Source organism: Perognathus longimembris, chromosome 15, assembly GCF_023159225.1.
Source record: "Perognathus longimembris pacificus isolate PPM17 chromosome 15, ASM2315922v1, whole genome shotgun sequence".
In the NCBI taxonomy this organism is placed as follows: domain Eukaryota; kingdom Metazoa; phylum Chordata; class Mammalia; order Rodentia; family Heteromyidae; genus Perognathus; species Perognathus longimembris.
In genome coordinates this window covers 36,438,922-36,458,683 of record NC_063175.1, presented here as the reverse complement: position 1 = coordinate 36,458,683, position 19,762 = coordinate 36,438,922, and the positions used below count along the sequence as shown (strand labels likewise).

Here is a 19,762-nt window from a genome sequence, read left to right as displayed (position 1 = left end):
ATGAGAACATAGGAACCTATCACTTCTGGAGTGATGAAAACGAAATAAGAAGAAGAATGGACTAGAATAAGTGTACATGAAAGAGGAGAGAGACTATAGATATGTAAGAGTGAGCAAATCTGTGAAAGGCCATGAGTCCTAAGAATAATATTCCAAAGATATATACATATATGTGTGCATGTTAATACATACATGTATGTGCACAAATGCTTTTTGCCAAACATCTCTGCCCTCCAATTTCCCATTGATAAGTGATTATGTGATTCTTCATCCCACGAACACATAAGTACAGACTAAGTGATACACTAGATGCTTCTGTGTAAGATCCGTGCACTATGCTAAGACCAGTTGTTTTCCAGTTCTATGCTTAGACTGACTTTAGTTTCTCTAAATGTGCACAAACCTTGTCAAACACTTGTTCCTCTGATGAAGTTGTATATACCCACAGTACAAGCGATTCCCCCTTAGAACATTAATTGTTTTCTCTGCATTTTATGATTGACTTTGTGTTGAGAGACTTATTTGCATTGCTCTCTGTCTATGCATGTAGACATTTTCTTCCTATCCTAATCACATTAGCCATTCCTCAGTCACTTCTCCATTCAGACCAAGTTCTACTTTCGTGAAATAAGAACTTTAGTGAGGTACATATTTAACAGAAACAAAGTATAGCTCATGATAATTTTATTTAAATTTCTAGGTCTTTACTTTTTCCCTTTTGCTATTTTCTAGCTCAGCTTTGGAATTTTTATTATCTTTGTCAGAAAATCACCCTCTGGACACATCCAGTGTATTTGTCAGCCAAGTTCCTTTTCCTGTATCATTTATCTTGGTTTTTGACCATCCAAAAATCAGTTGGTTCATAAATTCATATATCTATATATATTCCCATATATATGTATAAATTCATACACATATGCGTACATATGTGTTTGGAATTGTATACACATTATATATTTTATGTTAAAGAACAAAATAGTCACAATTGTTCTGCATTAGTACAATTAAAAGGAAAGAAGAATTCTTCAAAATTAACAAAGTGTAACATACACACACACACACACTCAACAGAGATCTTCTCTGCCTCTGCCACCTCCCTCTGCATGACCCTTCAGCATGTAGTATGCTTATTTACATCAGATTTGTCATCAGAGAGGAAGAGAGGAATTAGATTCTTTATGCTGACATTCATTTTGATTACAACAGTTTGGATTGGGGCCAGGATGTTAGGACAGGGGGTGTGATCAACAGGAAATGACATCACCAAAAAATCCATTCTGAGAAATACAGTGGTTCCAAGATCTGGTTACTTTCTTTTTACTAGCTCATATCACTTTACTATGTCTATTATGTACAACTAAATGGACACACACACACACACACACACACTCACACATATTGAAAAAAATCCAACTGAACCAACTTGCAGTTTCTATCTCATCTTTAGCACCTAGTCAATCCTAAGTAAGCTTGAAATTGGTAAAATTGCAACTCCCCTTCACCAAAAAACAAAAGGGTAAGAAAAAACCACAAAACTATTCTGACCTGATGTGTAAACCTAACTTGCTTTAGGAAAAGTCATATTTTAACAGCAGAATTTAAGACAGATAAGGCAGAGTAGGCCAGAGTAGTTATTGCACTGAGAGTTGAGATACATAGATCCAAGACAACATGTAAGTACAAACAGGATCATGATGAGGTGGAACAAATCACCGGTCTATACATATTTCTTTTTTGTAATGTTTAAAATGAAAAGGCAAAATTGGCCACCTGCAACCTTCCTTTTCAGCTCAATTATGTTTTGAGTTGTAAATAACTAGACTAGTAATTAATATGAAAGATATAATAGTGATATAATATGAAAGATACAGTTAAAGATAAATCTTGTTTTAACATTTACTGATCCAGTGTAAAGAGTGCAATGCAATCTGTTTATGGGAGACTAACTCATACAAAATTTGGATACAATCTCAGGTGTTTAACCTGAGAAAGCACATATATGCATGCATGAATTATGTATAAAGATAGTGGTCACAGGATAAAGGTTAAAAGCTACCAAAATTAAAAAGAGATTCCAACAATCCAGTCTCAGAGAAATGTTTACATGAAAATGATTTTTAAAATCAGAAAATCAGTAAAAGTCCTTGATTTATTTTCCATTTGCAAATTGGTAATCAAAATTTGGCGTACTTTATATATCACAGTGAAATATTACAATTTTCCATTCAAAATTTCTTGTTTTCCATTCAAATTAGAATGAATATTTCATCAACTACTTATGAAGAATTGGTAATGAGGCCTTTAAATTAGAAATGGATCACTCACCTCTGGCATATGCTTGCAAGAGGTGTGAGGCAGACTTTTTCCCAGACTCTTTCTCCTACATGCTTCATGAAAAAAACAGACCAAATCAAGTATTACTGATTTAAAAGGTTCTCTTAAGAGTATGCTTTTCTTCTGTGTGTTTCTGTGTTTACTCTGTCTATTCTGGGATTATTAATAACAGACTATACACAAGAGTAGTGTTTATTATTATTATTTTATTTTATTATAATGTATGTAGGTATTAATTCATTTATTTTGACAGTCCTCAGTGCCTGAGCATTGTCCCTGGCTTCTTTTTCTCAAGACTAGCACTCTACCACTTAAGCCACATTGTCACTTCCACATTTTTCTGTTTATGTGGTGCTAAGGAATCAAAGCTTGGGCTTCATGAATGCTAGAGAAACACTCTGCCACTGAGCTACATTCCCAGCCCCTAAAGTACTAATACTTTTATTTAGGAAAATAAAATAACATGTAAGCGAACAACTATTAGTGTTCTTGTGAGTGGTTTGATTTCATCACTGTGTTATTTTTCTTTCTCTATTTCCTAGTATTAAGTACATTACCAGGAGAGAACAGCATGCTTTTTTTTTCATTATGTGAAAAGCAACTGCTTCCAACCAAAGGTGTGAATACTTTGAATGCTGAAACTTTCCCCATTGCATTTTGCGATCAGTTGCAAGTGACAGGTTGTGTCTGTTTCAGTGACAGCTGGGAATGGAGACAGCTCTGCTCTGAGAAATCCTGTTCCACCACTCTGAAGAATACCTCCCCATCTCCAAAACCTTCTCCAGTGTAGCTGCCAGGGAGGGCTTATTAATCTCAAAATCACAGCCCAGAGAGAGAAGGTAGCCTGACCTTTTGCCTCGATATCCACATACTTTCTCAGGCGCATCGGTAGCTGAGGGTGCATGGAGGTGAAGATACTAAGTGCTGCCCTGGTCACCGCTGATGCACTAGGACAGCCCAGGTTACTTCTTGGACAGATTTTGTTTTCTTTTGTTTTGTTTTTTGCCAGTCCCGGGGCTTAGACTCAGGGCCTGAGCACTGCCCCTGGCTTCTTTTTGCTCAAGGCTAGCTCTCTACCACTTGAGCCACAGCGCCACTTCTGGTTTTTTCTATATATGTGGTGCTGAGGAATCGAACCCAGGGCTTCATGTATATGAGGTGAGCACTTTTACCACTAGGTCATATTCACAGCCCTCTTGGACACATTTTGAGCAGACCTCTTCATACCTTACTGCTACAGACTTGTCTCCAAATATACACAGGCCAAGAAAGTGTTACAGTTGTTTAAAAACCATGTCCAGATCATATAAAAATTCTGCTCTAGAGTTTTGGATTTTTTTCCCCCAAAGTTCTGGGGAAAAAAAGAATATAAATGCTCCTAATTTTGAGTTTGGAATGCTAAGGGGAAAACAAATAAAGGAGGAAAGAGAAAAATTAAACTCAGGGCCTAAAGCTGTATGTATTGACAGAGAAGACAGGTCAATCAATACAATTTGGGAAAATCTGAGCCAGAATACATAAGAGTCAGATGTGTACCTGAGAAGAGCAGGCCCCTGTCATATTCTGAGGACTGGCATATGCAGTGGTGTCATGTTTGGGGGGTACGGATGACTCAGCTCCTCTGGTCAAGCACCATGCAGTCCCTTGAACAGATTCAACTTTCCCAAGTCAAACCCCCTCTTGTTTTGTTTTGTTTTGTTTCGCCCCCCCCTCCCCTTTGGCCTAGATCTGCATTGCAGTGCTCAGTATTTTTCTGATTGACTCAATTGATAGTTCCATATCTCTTACTTCAGGTTTTCCTTCCATTCTCTATAGACTCTCCATCAAAGGACTCATGATCTGAAAAAAAAAATTAAAGGTACTGAAGACTTAAGAGTGTTATTAAGGATTCCATTTCAAAGTGAGCTTAAAAAAATGAATGGCCATTTGTTAATGAATTAACACAGTCTATCTAGTTCCATAAACCAAAAGTTGGACAGCCCCTAAGACTTTAGCTAGTAACACTGAGGAACTATTTTGTGGCTTATGAGGACATGATCAATGTTTGTAATGCTGCTAGCCTCTTATTGAATGAAGTAAATTGCACTGGAGAGAAGTGAAACTTTTCCCAGCTCCAATGTCTTATTATATATTTTTTAACGTTTCTATGAGAACAATGTTCAGACAAGGCTCTCAGAGGCTGCTAGGATATCAGTTATCTGTCAAAGTTTCAAGTGAAGTTTAAATAAACTCAATTTAGCATTATGTACTATGCTATGTGTTGCTAGGAGTTCCAGGAAATTCTGCACTCATCCAGATACATAAAGCTCAGTCACAAAATTAACCTAAAGGGAAGATATTGTAATACCATCTAAATGCACAAAACAAATGAAAAATAGCCTATATTAATGAGTCCATACCACAGTAGGTAAGAGGTACATTAAGTAAAAGCAGAATATTTTGGTTCCGTAAGAGTCTTCTCATGCGTTTAGGAGTGCTGAGAGATGCCACACTTCTAAGCCATTGCTCACTTGTGGACATTGCTTGCCTTTAGCCATTGCTGGAGTCAGCAACAGAGCTGATGTCTATACAGACAGGTAAGCTGTTTAGCAGGCAAGCTGTCTCACAATACAATGCACTTGTAACTGTTGGTCTCCCATTGACAATGTAAAGCTGGAAGAAAATAACTACCTCGAATCTTTGGAACATTTTCTTTTCTTTCTTTCTTTCTTTCTTTCTTTCTTTCTTTCTTTCTTTCTTTCTTTATTTATTTATTTATATTTATTTATATTTTTAGCCAGTCCTGGTGCTTGAACTCAGGGCCTGAGCACTGTCCCTGGCTTCTTTTTGCTCAAGGCTAGCATTCGGTGACTTGAGCCACAGCACCACTTCTGGCTTTTTCTATATATGTGGTGCTGAGGAATCAAACCCAGGGCTTCATGTATACGAGATGAGGACTTTACCACTAGGCCATATTCCCAGCCCCGGAACATTTTCTTTTAAGAACAAGAATTGTACGTGTTTTCTGTGGGTACATTCACTCAAACTAAAATAAAATGAAAGGAGTGGCAAGGGAACCAATTTTACCTCCATATATTGTATTTTCTAAAATCTTAGATTTCCCTGCCTTGTGGTTTGTTGCACATTTTACAGACACCAATGCACACCTATATGTTGTATTCTTCCATTGGTGTCACTTCCGTTTTATGGACGTTTTTCAATATATGATGAAACTTCTAAATGATAGTACTGCATCCTTGCAGTTAATGGCAAGTTAAATATTAAGCTGTCTTCTGGTGTGAAGTCCTTAATTGAGCCACCACAGCTGCCTTGGAAGACTAGAGTTGTTGGCTGTCATTGAGGAGATCCGAGCAGGCACTGAAAGACTATCTGTGAATCATGCCTAATTAGGAAGGAATTGTTGCTGAGACAGTCTCCCTGCAATTCTAAGGCATGTTGTAAGTTGTCAAATTTTCAAGGTGACCCATGAGGTGTTAAACACAGTTAAGGGAAAATTAGACAAGTCGCTTGCAACTGCTTCTTCTTCTGTTTTTGAAAGTACACATTTTTCAGTGGTATGTTTATGAAAGACCTGGACAGACTTTAACTTAGATTCTCTACTGTAAGTGTCTATCAGAACTCATAGGAATATCTCTGCCTCAGCCTTTAGCCAACCTCATTCCTTTCAGAGCCTGATGATAATTGAAGGTTGTAGTTCTTAGAGTATAGTAATTCTTTCCCTCAGGTATCCTGATTTTTCTTCTTAAAACCCAATAATCCCCTGCATATTTGATGCTTTAGGGGCTTAGTATGTGTACCTAAATTTACCATAAATCAATAGCTAGCAATCTCAATACGGACTTTGTCTTACTTTCTAATTTGTCTAACATTTAGTCCATACCATTTTCTAACACATGTTAGTATCATCTCCCATTAGAGATTGACAGTGACTACCACTAGATTTTACTCTGTTTTGGGAGTGTGTGCAAGAAGTGCCAAGAGTAGTACAGAGGAAGAAAAAAATGCAAACTGCTGCATATTTTGAGACTTTTGTTCTCTAGAAAGTTGGTAAAGGCATTAATGTAAAAAAGCACAAATCCAAAGAAGAAAAATGAAGGTAGGCTGTGTCCACTTATAGGTCAAGTAGCAAATAAACCCAGGAATTATTCCAGTTGAGATTAAGGGACCACATCATACAATGCAGGGTGTGTCTGGCTCATCCTACTTTTATCTATTTCTTTAGCTTTGCCATTAGGTGGATTATGTTTTGCTAAATTATCTGGGTTTTCTAAGCAATGACAAAATTAATCTAGAACATTTCTATATGAGGTCAATTAAGGCTTCCAGAAAAGTTCTAATTCATGACCTAAAACTAGTTATAGAAACAAGTGCTGAGAAAGAAATGTAAAAGATGACAAATCTGTATTCAAGAATGTTAAGGGCTTATTCATTAAGCGAGGTTTAACACTTTCCATCTCAGAAGTACAATAAGAAGTGATAAAAACAAAGTTTCCTTCTGAAAACTGATCACTTGTGACAAACAACACATCAAAGCACTGAGATCAGTTATTGTGAGGTCTGTGAAAACAAGTCAACATTAAATGAATATAAATGGAGGATGGGTGTGGGAGTATTTCAAGGATGGTAAATAGATGGCTGACAAAATCTTTTTCCATGTTTCATCCTGTAGGATGCTGAATATCTTCCTGGAAGGGTAAGTGCAAACAAACACTGCTTGGTGCCTTCAAAATCAACACAATTCATGTACTGTAGTTTGTAGCTTTTTCTACTCACTCAGGGGAGAATATTCAAATATAAGACAAGAAATTTCTTGTCTAACAAATGAGAGTATTGGACTGGGCTTTGGAGACTATTTTCAAATGCTTCTCATTTGGTTATTTATTTATTTACATTCTATTCTAATCTGCCTTCTTTGTTTAGATTTACATCTTAATAATCTATGTTCAGTAACAAAAGAAGACCACATGTGAAGGATCAAACACTATCTGATACATAGGTTAATTACTTGAAATGAGGATAGATAATATTTTCTAGAAATTATGCCTACCATCTGGCCCTTACAATGGTTATCTCTGATAATTCTTCTACATGAATAATGAAACCTGGAAATCAAGAAATTCCAGAAAGTTGAGGAACTTTCTCCCAGGTTGATCACTCTCATATCTGAATTGATTCATTGTGGCAAGGATTTTTGTTGTTGTTTCTGTACATTTGGTATCTACATTTCTCTTCAGGCCACTGTCTCTTGGCCTCTACTTTGGATTCTTTGTAAGATGTTGTTCTGTGTGTTTATTCTCTAAGAGACATTTAAAGGTATATATAATACCCAGAGTACCAAAATCAGTTACAGTGATATCAGGGGTAAAAACATGGGGAAGAAAGGCAAAATAAAAAGGCATAATTTCACACAATACATTGAAAATAACAGCAGTGGTAACCCATTTATTTCCATAACTTGGAGTTCTTTTTGCCTAGCATCATCTTATGTATATATATATATATATATATATATATATATATATATATATATATGTAGCTATTGAACTATTGTGATCTTCTACTAGGAGTATCACAGACCTGTACTAATTGTTACAAATAAGGGAAACCATAGAATCTGTGTTTCTTTCAGTCTGGCTCACTTCACTTAATATGTTATTTGAGGGACTTAACTTCCAGGGTAGAACATTAAAATTATCCATATTTTTCTCAAGAATTTAGCAGTGTCATTTTTTTTAAGCATGCAGTTGTAAGAGGTTTGTGAAAAATGTAGTGGGAATTGTTCTCCTACCCATTTCAAAGTGAGCTTTTAGGACATGGAATTATCCATGCTCACTTTTGTGGAGGGAGGATGTAGAGAATCAAGAGCTTCCCAAGCCTCACTGTTATTCTATGGGAACAACAGTCAGCTTGGTAGATTTCACCAAGCCATGAGCAGAATTGTCAGTGACAACTGTTGATTTTTTTTTTGCTAGTTATAATAATTCTCCTTGACTTTCATGTTTCCTCTATGTAAAAGATACTGTGGTCAGAATGTTGGGGAAGATATAAGTTAGCTGTTTAGTAAATTATCTTTTCTCTTAAAATGTTTTTATTGATCTTTAAAATACAAAATGTATTCAAATTACATCCATTTGAAGTGGCTAAGGTATCATTTTAAGTGATGGCTTTTCTAGTCTAATTTTTCTCTGTGTTAATGACAACTTGTGCAAATGTTGTTGAGAAACAAAAGAAATCAGAAAGTCAGCAGGATGCAGCCTGCGATTAGAGGACAAGACATACGAGGTCAGATCTCAGAGCCAAAATTTATATTTTCTACAATAAAAGAGATCTCCAAGGCAGGCTCTCCATGACACCATCCATAAATATTATCAAGGTAACAAAACAAGCAAAGTAAATTATTTAGAGTCACAAAAGATAATAGGGGGAGAATGATTGGATGGAGCTAAGTGATGGAGACTTTACAATAGAATTTAAAAATACTGTTTTAGATAAAAATAAGACCCAGAAATTGAACTGATAAAATTTAAAGTCTACCACAAGTCTATAATAAAGTACACTTTCAGAAGACATAAATGAATAAACACCATTTTTTCAAGTCTGAATGATTATTAAATATCCATGGTGAAGATATGGATCTAGTTTCCATATCTCTGTTTCCCTAGCTGTTATATATTTCATAAGCCATTTTTAAATATACATAAATTCAATTACATTAAAAGTTTGTTATGAATATAGAGACTTCTATATTCTAAAAGTTATATCTAATTAATTATATACCCACTGTAATATTAGTACTAAATTTTCAAGTGAATAATGTAGATCTAAGTCGAACTCCTTTTGACAGGATTTCTGCATGTTTACTTCCATGATTCTGTGTCCACAATGGAATGAGATAACAAAACTACTTTTCTCTGATGACCAGTCTGAAACATCTTATAGAACTGACCAGCACTGTGTAATCAGAGCTCCTCTTGCATATGCTTTGTTCTTCTAGTAACTTTCCTAAGTCTTTTTATGTTTATTTCATACACTTAATAATTTGGATATAAGCTGGTACCTATTCTTACCATTTACAATGAATGAAATGGAATCAGGGAGACCTTTTCAAGTAAGTTTCAGTTTTGTAAGTTTTCAATTCAGTAAACCTAATATTAATAAGTGGAGAAAATTAGTAACATTCCAGATCACTAGAAATTATGGAAGTCAACAGTGACTTATCAGATGGGTTTCTTCTCATCAAAATCATGTTAATCACTTTTCTGCTTCAAAGTGGGCACTGTGCTCTATTCAGGAATAAAGCAGAGAATAAAGGAGCATATTCTTAGGAGATAAAATGATGCTTATTGAAATGAATGCCAATAAATGTATACAAGAGGATTTTTATTGTACAGTGTGTGGCTCTTTTTCATTCTTTTACTTTTGTTTATTTCCTTCTGTCACTGTTTTTTATTTCTGTACCCTTTGTTTTGCATATAAGTTTATTTGATTTGGGTAGAGGAAGGGGAAGCACAGAAACAGTGGGACAAAGGGTGAACCAAGTCAGCAGTGATACTCACTAGACACTACGGTGGAAAGGAATTATACAATTTGAGGGGAAGGTAGTATGGATGGGAAAAACTGGGAGAGAATGAGGTAGGAGATGTCACTATTTAAAAGGAAATGTACAAATTACCTGACTTATTTAACTGTAACCCTTCTGTATAGCACCTTTACAATAAAATTTTAAAAATGGAACAAATACTAAAGTAAAAAGAAAATATGTTGGTTTGAAATTGCACTGACTTGTATGCAAAGCTACTGAGGAGGTTGAACAGAAAGATCACTTTAAACTAGGTCCAGATTAGACAGTATAATGACATGCCAAAAAATGTTAAACACCACAAATGGAATCCAAATTCTATATGCTCTGATTTAAAATTATATGGTCTTTATGATAACCTAATTTTAGACAACATTTTGATTTTCTTTAACGCTATAATATTTCAATTCACCCCATTTTATTCGTCTCATTCTCTAAACTTTCAGTATATTTAAGCCTTGAAATCTTGTTGAGGTAATAGGTTAAATCCTCACAGGAGGAATTGCTTTTCCTTAAGTCTTCACATCATGTTTTAAATTCAGAATCAATTTCTCCTTTCTTTATTTTTCTATCATACTTTACTACTTTTTCTATTCAAGACATAGCAATCTACTGGTGTATTCTTAGCCTGCTCACATATAAGCAAGGCTGAAAAGTGGGAATAATTTGACAATAGTGTGTTGTCCTTTACCGTTTTCCCAAAACCTAAAATAGTTGCAGAATAAATGAATTTGAAAATCAGCAAATTAATCCAATTTTTAGTGAAAGAATCACAATTGAATAAATAAAAATTATTTAGATCATATGTCAGACTCTTAATACGTCTTCAGCTTGAAAAGTGAATATTTCAATATATACTTTGAGTTTTTCCATGCAAATTTGTAAGATTCTATGTGAGGCAGAAATCTGTGCTCTGCAGATTAAACTCTGTGCCTTGTTTGCTGAATTAGCATTTTAGTCTTCATTATTCAGCTTTATGGCTGCTCTTTTGAATTTTAGCTCAAGCAATGTGTTTTTTTTTTTTCTGGCTTTTTTATGGTGAGGATGTAAATGACAAACATTTACTTATGTAAAGATTGTTACTTAATTTGCTAATTATCTTTTGTCTTTGTGGTTTAGTTTTTCATTAAAGTATAAATAGTAAATTATGCACTTTAAAAGGTTTATTTGATTAATAGTGGCAGTATATAATCACCACTTGGTACAATTAATTATTTCATTTAATGGAAAAGTGTTAGTTACCTAGCTCATAAGAGGCACTATTTTGTTTATTAAAATGTATGAGAGGCCATTGACATGTCTTACATAGGCCACAGAAGATCAACCATAAATGTAATCACTAACTGAAATTAAAGCTGTTTATTTCTAACAGCTTATCTGCAGAGAAATTATGAAGATTTTTAAGAAGCTGTCTTATAAACTAAACAGTGCACGCGGGTGAGTGCATACGTGCGCATACACACCCCACACACATACATACATCAAAGAGATTACAGCAACCATTGAAAAAGGGTCCAGTGAATGTGAGCCAATGTAATGCAGACATTTCCTGGCCTTTAACCCAAAGAAGGTCAATAACGTAAAGAAATATGCCAATCAATCTGAGTTTTGCATTATTCCAGTTCCTTGGTCCTGTGCAGGATACCATTGCAAACCCAACTGCACTATTAGCCATAATGGAAACCACTTCTCATTTTATAGATTGGCTTTTGCTCTCCAAATCAAACAATTCAGTCCTTAAGGTTTCATTTGTTGAAACCATGTTCCTTGTCAGTGTTTTCCTTTGAAGAGACAAAGCTAAATACAGGAAGTCATGAGGTTTAATGAGGGAAATGTAATGAAAGGATTCACCTTTACAATATATGCAAAACATGCACTAAGAAAGACAGTGTGCAAAGGTGTGAAGAATTCTGCCTATGACTGGAGCACACACGCACACTTATACACACACACCTTAGTAGTTCCTAATGGAGTTTAGAAATATCTGCATAAATAGCGCTAATACATTTGCTTACAAGAAATTGCTTGTTACCTTAGTATCCTTCCTTCCTTATACTGGAGAGGTAAGCACAATGTGCATAAAAGTGACAGTGTACTGGCTCCCTGTTCAAGCAGTCAAAGACTTTGTATGAACACCCGGATCATCATGTAAGGGACACATGCATTCAAAGGGAATGATAAGTCATTCAAAACCCACATGGCAGTTTATAGGGAAAATGAGAAGAAGAAAACGCAAAGTTCGATCATTTAACAATTTAACCAAGTACAAAAAAGGATATTATTTTGGTTACTTAAGTATTTATTTCCTATTAGCATTTTTTAACCTGAGAAATAATTCTTATACATACAAGCGCGCGCGCACACACATACACACACACACACACACAGACACACACACACACAGCACAAGCTCAGAGGATTTGGAGTGCACTGAACAAATAATAAAATATCAAGACGGAAAGAAATAACTAAGTTAAACTGAAATCTAATAACATTAATGCTTACAAATGCTGTCATTAGCACATATCAGATACATGATCCTTAGTGATTCACAGGAAGGAGCTAGGATGGAGTGGCTCCCTCAGAATTCCAAAGTGGAAGGGTGACAAGAAGCATTAAAATTAGGGATCTTTCCTGCATCTCATGTTTTTCTTTTTCTTTCCTTCTATGTAATAAAGAAAAACCTTCTGTCTTACAAATGAGTAATGTAGACTGAAATATTACTAATAGAGAAAAAAGCCAATTAACTAACTAAATTTCCTTCTCTCAGTATTCATTGATATTTGTCAAGCCACTCATTTATTTACTCTGAATGAAATTTGTATGGTTTCTTTTCTGTTAACCTATATCAGAATAAGTGTGTCAAATAAAGAGCAGGACCAAGGACACAGCCGACAAGCACTCTGCGCTTTGCCACCAAATAAGAAAAGATTGATATAGAAAAGAGAGTTACAGATGGCGAAACCCAAAGCTAAAGAGACATGTGATTTAGCTCAAGGTCTGAAGATTCATAGTAGCAGAACTGAAAACAAAACTGAGGAAGACCTTGAACCTAAATGCTATTGTTTACACAATTCATTTATTTGAATAATAAAAGTTCAATTTAATATGCATGGTAATTAAATTATAATCACATTTTTATATGATCCAGTCCCAGAAATAATAGGTCTGTTGGATGAATGACTACATGTAGCTCACAGTTTCTGTCTGTGTAGTGTGAACACTATTTAGAAGACAACAATGCAGTGCATGGTTTTTGGTTAAAGGACAATCTTGTATTATGTAGGTTTTTGAAATATGAATATATGTATATCTCCAATTTGAAGTGGATTTCACTGAATTCAATATATAGAATTAATTAAGCCACTTTATAGGGAAAAGGTAGGGAGCTCTAACTCAGAGAAGTAAGTTGTAGAGGTCAAATATAAGAAGAGGTAGAACTAAAACTGGGATTTGGTGGGAGACAGTCCTCCTGTAAAGACTGAGAACAGAGCTGGCTTCATTTATCAAGAATTGGAGTGATATCTTTCTAGAAATGCAGAAGATAAGATACAAGTGGGTTTTGATGGAAGTATCCAACATGTAAATATATTCATTTTTGGATATGGGAAGAATCAACTCTGTATTAACAGACTGTACAATTTTCTACAGAAAGGTCATAAGTAGACCTATGACCATAATTTAATTTTCAGTGAAAGAATAGAGAAAAAATAGAGAGTTCAGAAAATAATCATTTTTTTTGAAAGCCTGTAGTATATTCATGAATGAAAACAATTAAAAACTGGCCCATGAAAATGTAAAGCCTTTGTTGTAAACTGAAATTATCTGTAATTATCTGTTTGAAAATAAACAAACTAGGGAAACATATTTGTAGAATATTTATATAGCAAACAACATAACTAGAATATATAAACATTTCTCAAAAACTCAGTAATGAAAGAAAATCTTGGTGGAAAAGAAAGGGTTTGAAGAACTGCTTTGGCAAAAAGGAAATATAAATGACTGATAAACACACAATAAGATGATCCTTTCTCTAGTGTATTAGTAGATTGAGAGTATCATTTCTTCAAATATAGTAGTGAAATACCTAAAATATCACATAATTAGGCCGTTCTGACTACTTGATCTCTATTTTTGCAGATGGATTTCTTTACTCTTTTGATAATGGTAGATTTGGATTTGGGGCTTATACTAGCTATGATGGTGATCTACCACTTCACCCATACCTCCACTGGTCTCTTTGGGATAGGATTTCACAAATTGTTCTGCCAAGGATAGCATTGAACTATGATGATCCTTTTCTCAGACTCCCAAGTCCCAAAGATCCCAAGTTAGGACCCCTGGTGCCTAGCTAGATGGTGTTTAAAAAGTATGAATTTTAATTCACTTAATGAATTAATTAACTAGGCATAAGCCATTTTATGGATATATAAATTGATACAAAGTGAAAGGTCATACAACAAAGCTAAGATTTGAGCACATGAAATCTGGATCCAGAATCATTTTCTTAGCTGTGACAATTTGCTACTTTCCAAAGGCCAACAAGAGCATACAGTGCCCAGTACTGCTGATTGTTCAGTACATGTTTATAAAGAAATGATTAAAACTAATTTTTCCCAGAGTAGCTTAAAATTTAGATAGTAGGAAAAGTGAACACACACACAAAGCACTTGATTCCATCTAATCACTATCCACATTTGAAATAATCATATTTTATTGACAATAAACACACAGAATATCACCATTTTACTGAAGGAAATGGTCTGTTTTTAACAACTAGGGATTATGAAAAACATTCTAAGAACAATTTTTACAATATGCCCAGAAAATGAGAATACCTCGAGGCTGTAAAAGAATTTAAATAAGGAGAAACAAGGTGGACATTTGAAAATTAGACTGCTATGATATTTTATCCTAACATAATGGTCAACAAAAGCATTCATCATGTATCCCTTTCATGCTTGTCAGAGTCCGTGTGTTCGAGTTTGTTTCTAATAATTCAGTGTAAACAACGGTGAACCATGTTTGAGCATAATAACCTAATTCAATTACCTCCCAACGTTAGAACGCCGACTGTCAACTGAGCTGAAGCAATTACTGTTAGCCCAGTATTAATTCAACCACACTGAAGATTCATACTTAAATGACACTGAAGACTCATACTTAAATGCCCGAGTTGAGTTACTGGTTGGTTTGTTTTGTGTTTCCTTTATATGTGTTTTCTTTCTTCCTCATTCAACACGGTGCAGGAACTTATAGATAAAAAGCAAACAACGGGGATGTTTCCTAATTAATTTACCGTGATTAAGAGAAAAGAGTGGCTTTGAAAAGTGCCTCTGCGCAAGTCAGCCTATGAGACGACATCTTCCTTTAAGTCTCTGCTGCACTGTATTCCAGCAGCACAGTATGAACCATAGTCTATTATATGTATGCACCTGACAACTGCATCTGTGCAGGGGTGGGCAGGAACAAGGGGGGGGGTGAGAGAGGAGAGAAGGAGATAGGGAGGGAGGGAGAGAGGGAGGGAGGGAGGGAAGGAGGGAGGGAGAGAGAGAGAGAGTCAGTCGATGTAAAAGAGTGAAGGATCAGAAGGAGGGAGGGATGTAAAAGGCAGATTTTTATTGGAAGCAATTGAAGTGGTTGCTATGAGACCAGCCGAGGACCAGCAGCCAGCCCGTTGCTGATGGTCCTTACTTCCTACTAAACCTTTCCTTTGACACAGTTTTAGAGTTGTTTAGTATCTGAGCAAGCACCTGACACGGTGACTTTTTGCTTCCCTTTTCTCCTCCAGTCCTTAAGGTAAGATGGAGGTAGAAAATGAAGCCAGCTGCTCCCCGGCTAGTGCTTCAAGCGGGTCCAGAGAGTACAAGGTGGTAATGCTGGGAGCAGGAGGAGTTGGTAAAAGCGGTAAGTTTTCACACTGAATTCTGGGGAGGGAGGGAGCGCTAGAGAGGTGATTCCATAAAGGAAAGCAGTGGGAATGCTAATGCTAGTAGGGTCCATGGTAGTTAAACACAGAGAACTGACTTGCAGAATGTTTCCAAGTGTGACAACTCTTTAAGGGATGCTGATGATTTGGGATAAATCAGATGCAGCTAGTCACGATATACTGAACTTGAAAAGAATGATTTTTCTCCTGTGAGTGAATTCTAGGTAATAATGCCAATTAACCTATATGTTTTTGTTTTAAGAACAAATATTTATTAGGGTGTCATGATATGACAGGAAAGATGCTCCTGTTCTAAGAAATATTCGGGTAAAAAAAAACGTGCACTAAATAGTCAATAAAACACAGACACAAACGCAGAGCCACCCTCAGGACTATCAGAGCTGATTGCTGTGTTTGTTTCTCTGATTGGGAGCTTCCTGTCTCCTCTTTCCTGTGTCTGTCTGAGTGGTCTGTGCCTGGACTTAATGGTGGTAATGTTTGTTTTGTTCTTTTGTTTTGTCTTTGGGAAGCAACAGGAATTTTTTTTAATGACATTTTCTGTGGGATCCATTAAGGGTGAGCAAACTAAGTTTGGTAGTTTGTTGAATTAAAAGAAACAGCTAAGAATGGGGGATGGGGAGTGAGATATACAAGAAAGCAAAGTCTGATCAATTTCTTATTTAAAGAATAAGGTTGTAAGTGCCTTGATTCTTGGGGAATTTAAGAGGCCAAATATAGCAACAACAACAACAACAAAAAGCTATGCAGAGATATGTGAGGCTAAGTAGTAGGTAGCACAAGACTGTGGTGGTCCCTAGAACATAAAGAGATAACTATGGGTGGTATTTTTTTAATGAACACAATAGATACTCTCTAGGGAAAGTGTGTTGGGGATATAAAAATACAAAGGAAATAATAAAAAATTCTCCTGGACAGATAATCTGAAAACAATGGTGTAATTTACTTCTAGAGTATGGATTCAAAGTTAAGAACAACATTCTTGGAAGTAGTCAACAAGTTCATAAGTTTGGGAGGGGCTCACAAGGGATAAGAAAATGGAGCAATACAAGAAGGGGGGATAACAGGGGCCTTAGAGAACAAAAAAGGTTTTAGAAAATAGCAGAGAAAATAGGAAGAGTAATTCATTTTAATGAGCTCTACTCTCTCCTTTTATCCAAAAAGAATTACAATGAAAAGAAGAATATAAAGAAATTTGAACTGGACATGATCCGAAGCTAAATGAAAGTTTATGTAAGAAAAATTGTCTTCTAGAAGAAAATATGAAAGGAAAAGCTTGGTAGCTGTATATGAGTGAGAAATTGTGTATTTCCTTAGAAAGCCAAAATCCAAGGTCAGCAAAATAAAACCAGGAAGATAGCACTTGAGAAAGGTGGGGTAGGGCCCAGGGGAGAGAGATAGATGGAGAAAGAGGAGAAGGGTGGGGTGGGGGATGCAGACAAGAATCAAGTGTATACCCAACAAAATTAAGAAGACTTAGGAAAGGAGAGGGGAGGAGAGGGATGGGTGAGAATAGTGAAAGAAGTGTCATTGATCAAGATATATTGCATTTATAATCTGTGTGGTTAAATGGCAACTCCTTTGTACAAGTACTTAAAGATAACAATAATAATTTCAACAAGTTATAAATAAAGTCCCTTCACAGGAAAAGAATCAAAATTAGATGATAATTTAGGAAGCAAAGAATGAAAAAGTCATAGTTAAGGGAAACATCTTATATAAATAAAAATAATAGTACTTTTAAAGAAAATGATAAATTAGACGTAATGAGGAAGAAAATTATGAGCTATAAATCAGAGGAGAGAAATAGGCTTAAAGCAAAGGCAGCAGGTCCATCCACATAAACTGGCACCAACAACCATGAAGTACAAGATGTTACTTGAGTGCCCCCTATTCCCCTGTGTCTTTGTTTTCCCTGTGTTTGTTTCCCTAGTATTTTATTTTTTTTTTTGCAGGGGTTGTCTTCTTCTTCTTTTTTCTTTTTTTGCAGGGTTTAGGGGATGTAGGAGTATAGTAACTAATTTTTGACTATGTAGGACCTAAAATTTGTTGAACAGAAATGTGTTTTATAGGAGCACCCCTCAACAACAACAATATGTATTATAAGATATATTATAACATATTGTGTTATATAACATATATTATATATTAATATATACACTGTATAATATTATGGCTTTAGGATATTAGATTGTTGGTGTTGTGTCTCCTATTTTGACCTTCTCTGGTACGATTTGTAGAGACTGTTCATGATTGCTATTCCAGTAATTAAATGTTCCAGTATAACACAAGAGAAGCAGTTTCTGTTGCTTTATTTTGTACCGAAGATATCAGCATATAATCAAATAACTGAGATAAACTTTTGCAGTGGGATAAAATCATTATTAGCAAGCTCACCCTCTGATAAGCTTATTCATAAAATGGATCAATACTTGGTTGTTGTGGATCTATAGATGTTCTATATGGATTATTCCAGGGACTATTTTTTGTACTATCTGACCCTTGGAAAACACTATATTCAGGGCTAAATATTTGGAACCAACACTTGAATGTCCTGTTTTTATTCTATGGCTACCCCTGAGTAAATGTATAAACAATGTTCCTAACATTAACCTTCTGCTGAAGATTAGAATGTATGCTTTCAAATAAACTATTTTTTTTGTATGTGTGTTGTTTTAGAGGATTTGAACTCAGGGCTTTGGGCTTGCCAGAAAGGTTCTTTGCACGGAGTTACACCTCCAATCCACATAAACAAAATATGAAAGCCACTATCCATATTGCTGATGATGTAGATCATTAGTGGACTGTCCCGCGGTGAGCCAGCCCTGCTTCCATGATTTCAGGTAGATACTTCCAGGAGAGATCTGGCTTCTGAAGGGTTTAACAAAGTAGTGTTAGCATATCATCTCTTTCCCAGTTCTAAATGCCAGGTCCATGGCAGCCTGGAACATAGATAAGAAGCTCAATTTACTGTTTCCATATGTTTTGTGTACCCATCCTGGAGTTCAATCTCAGGGCCTGGGTTCTCTTCCTGAGCCTCTCTTGTTGAAGTTTATTGCTCTACCACTTGAGACACAGTTCCACTTCACCCCTTTTAGGAAGGTAAGAGTCTCACAGACTTTCCTGACTGGGCTGGTTTTGAACTGTGATCCACAGATTTCAGTTTCTGGGTTTTTAAACATATTTTATTGCAGAGGTGATGTACAGAGGGGTTGCAGTTACATAAGTCAGGTAATGAGCACATTTTTTTTGAACATGTCACTCCTTCACTTGTTCTCTCCCAGTTGTCCCCTCCCATCTTATCCACAAGTTGTATAGATAATTTTCCACACAGTATCTAGTGAGTCCCACTTCTATATTTGTTCTATTCAGTAGGTAGTATCACAGGCAGGGGCCACTGGTGCCTGGATGTTTCCATATTTTTAAGTAAACAGTATCATAAAGATTTTCTGTTTTAAGAAATTAATATTCTTTTCTATTCCATCTACTAAAATATAGGTATTAAAAATCGAAAGGATTGGCATTTTTTCTGGAATAGGAATTCACACAAATTTTAAAATATGTGAGTAAAACAACGTACTCTGGGTGAGAAGCATTAAGCTATAAGTATCCAAACAGGTTTATGCAGTTCATATTTTGTGCTCAGGCATGTATGGCTATATAGGGGAACAGATGAAGTAAGAGCATTCATAATGCACCCCATCATGGCAAGCATGGGTAACATGTATTTCCTGCTTGTGTTTACTCTAAAACCACAATAAAAATATGCATCTCCCTTTGTAGATGATAAACCTGAAAACTAATAAAATAACCTGTGCCTGGTAATTAGAGTAACAAGATATAGAGTCCTGAGATATTTTATCCAACAATATCACATGTTGTTCAGAACCCTGGGAAGAAAA

At 35.6% G+C, this 19,762-nt stretch overlaps 1 protein-coding gene across 1 annotated transcript in view; it reads left to right on the top strand.

The window, feature by feature from the left end:
• Positions 1–15,717: 15,717 nt before the first annotated feature.
• The window catches only part of Rit2 (Ras like without CAAX 2), a 298,683-nt gene continuing 294,638 nt past the window's right edge, over positions 15,718–19,762 (top strand). Inside the window, exon 1 of the mRNA XM_048363363.1 lies at positions 15,718–15,820. Coding sequence (XP_048219320.1) covers positions 15,718–15,820 — 103 coding nt within the window. The remainder of the gene's footprint in view (positions 15,821–19,762) is intronic.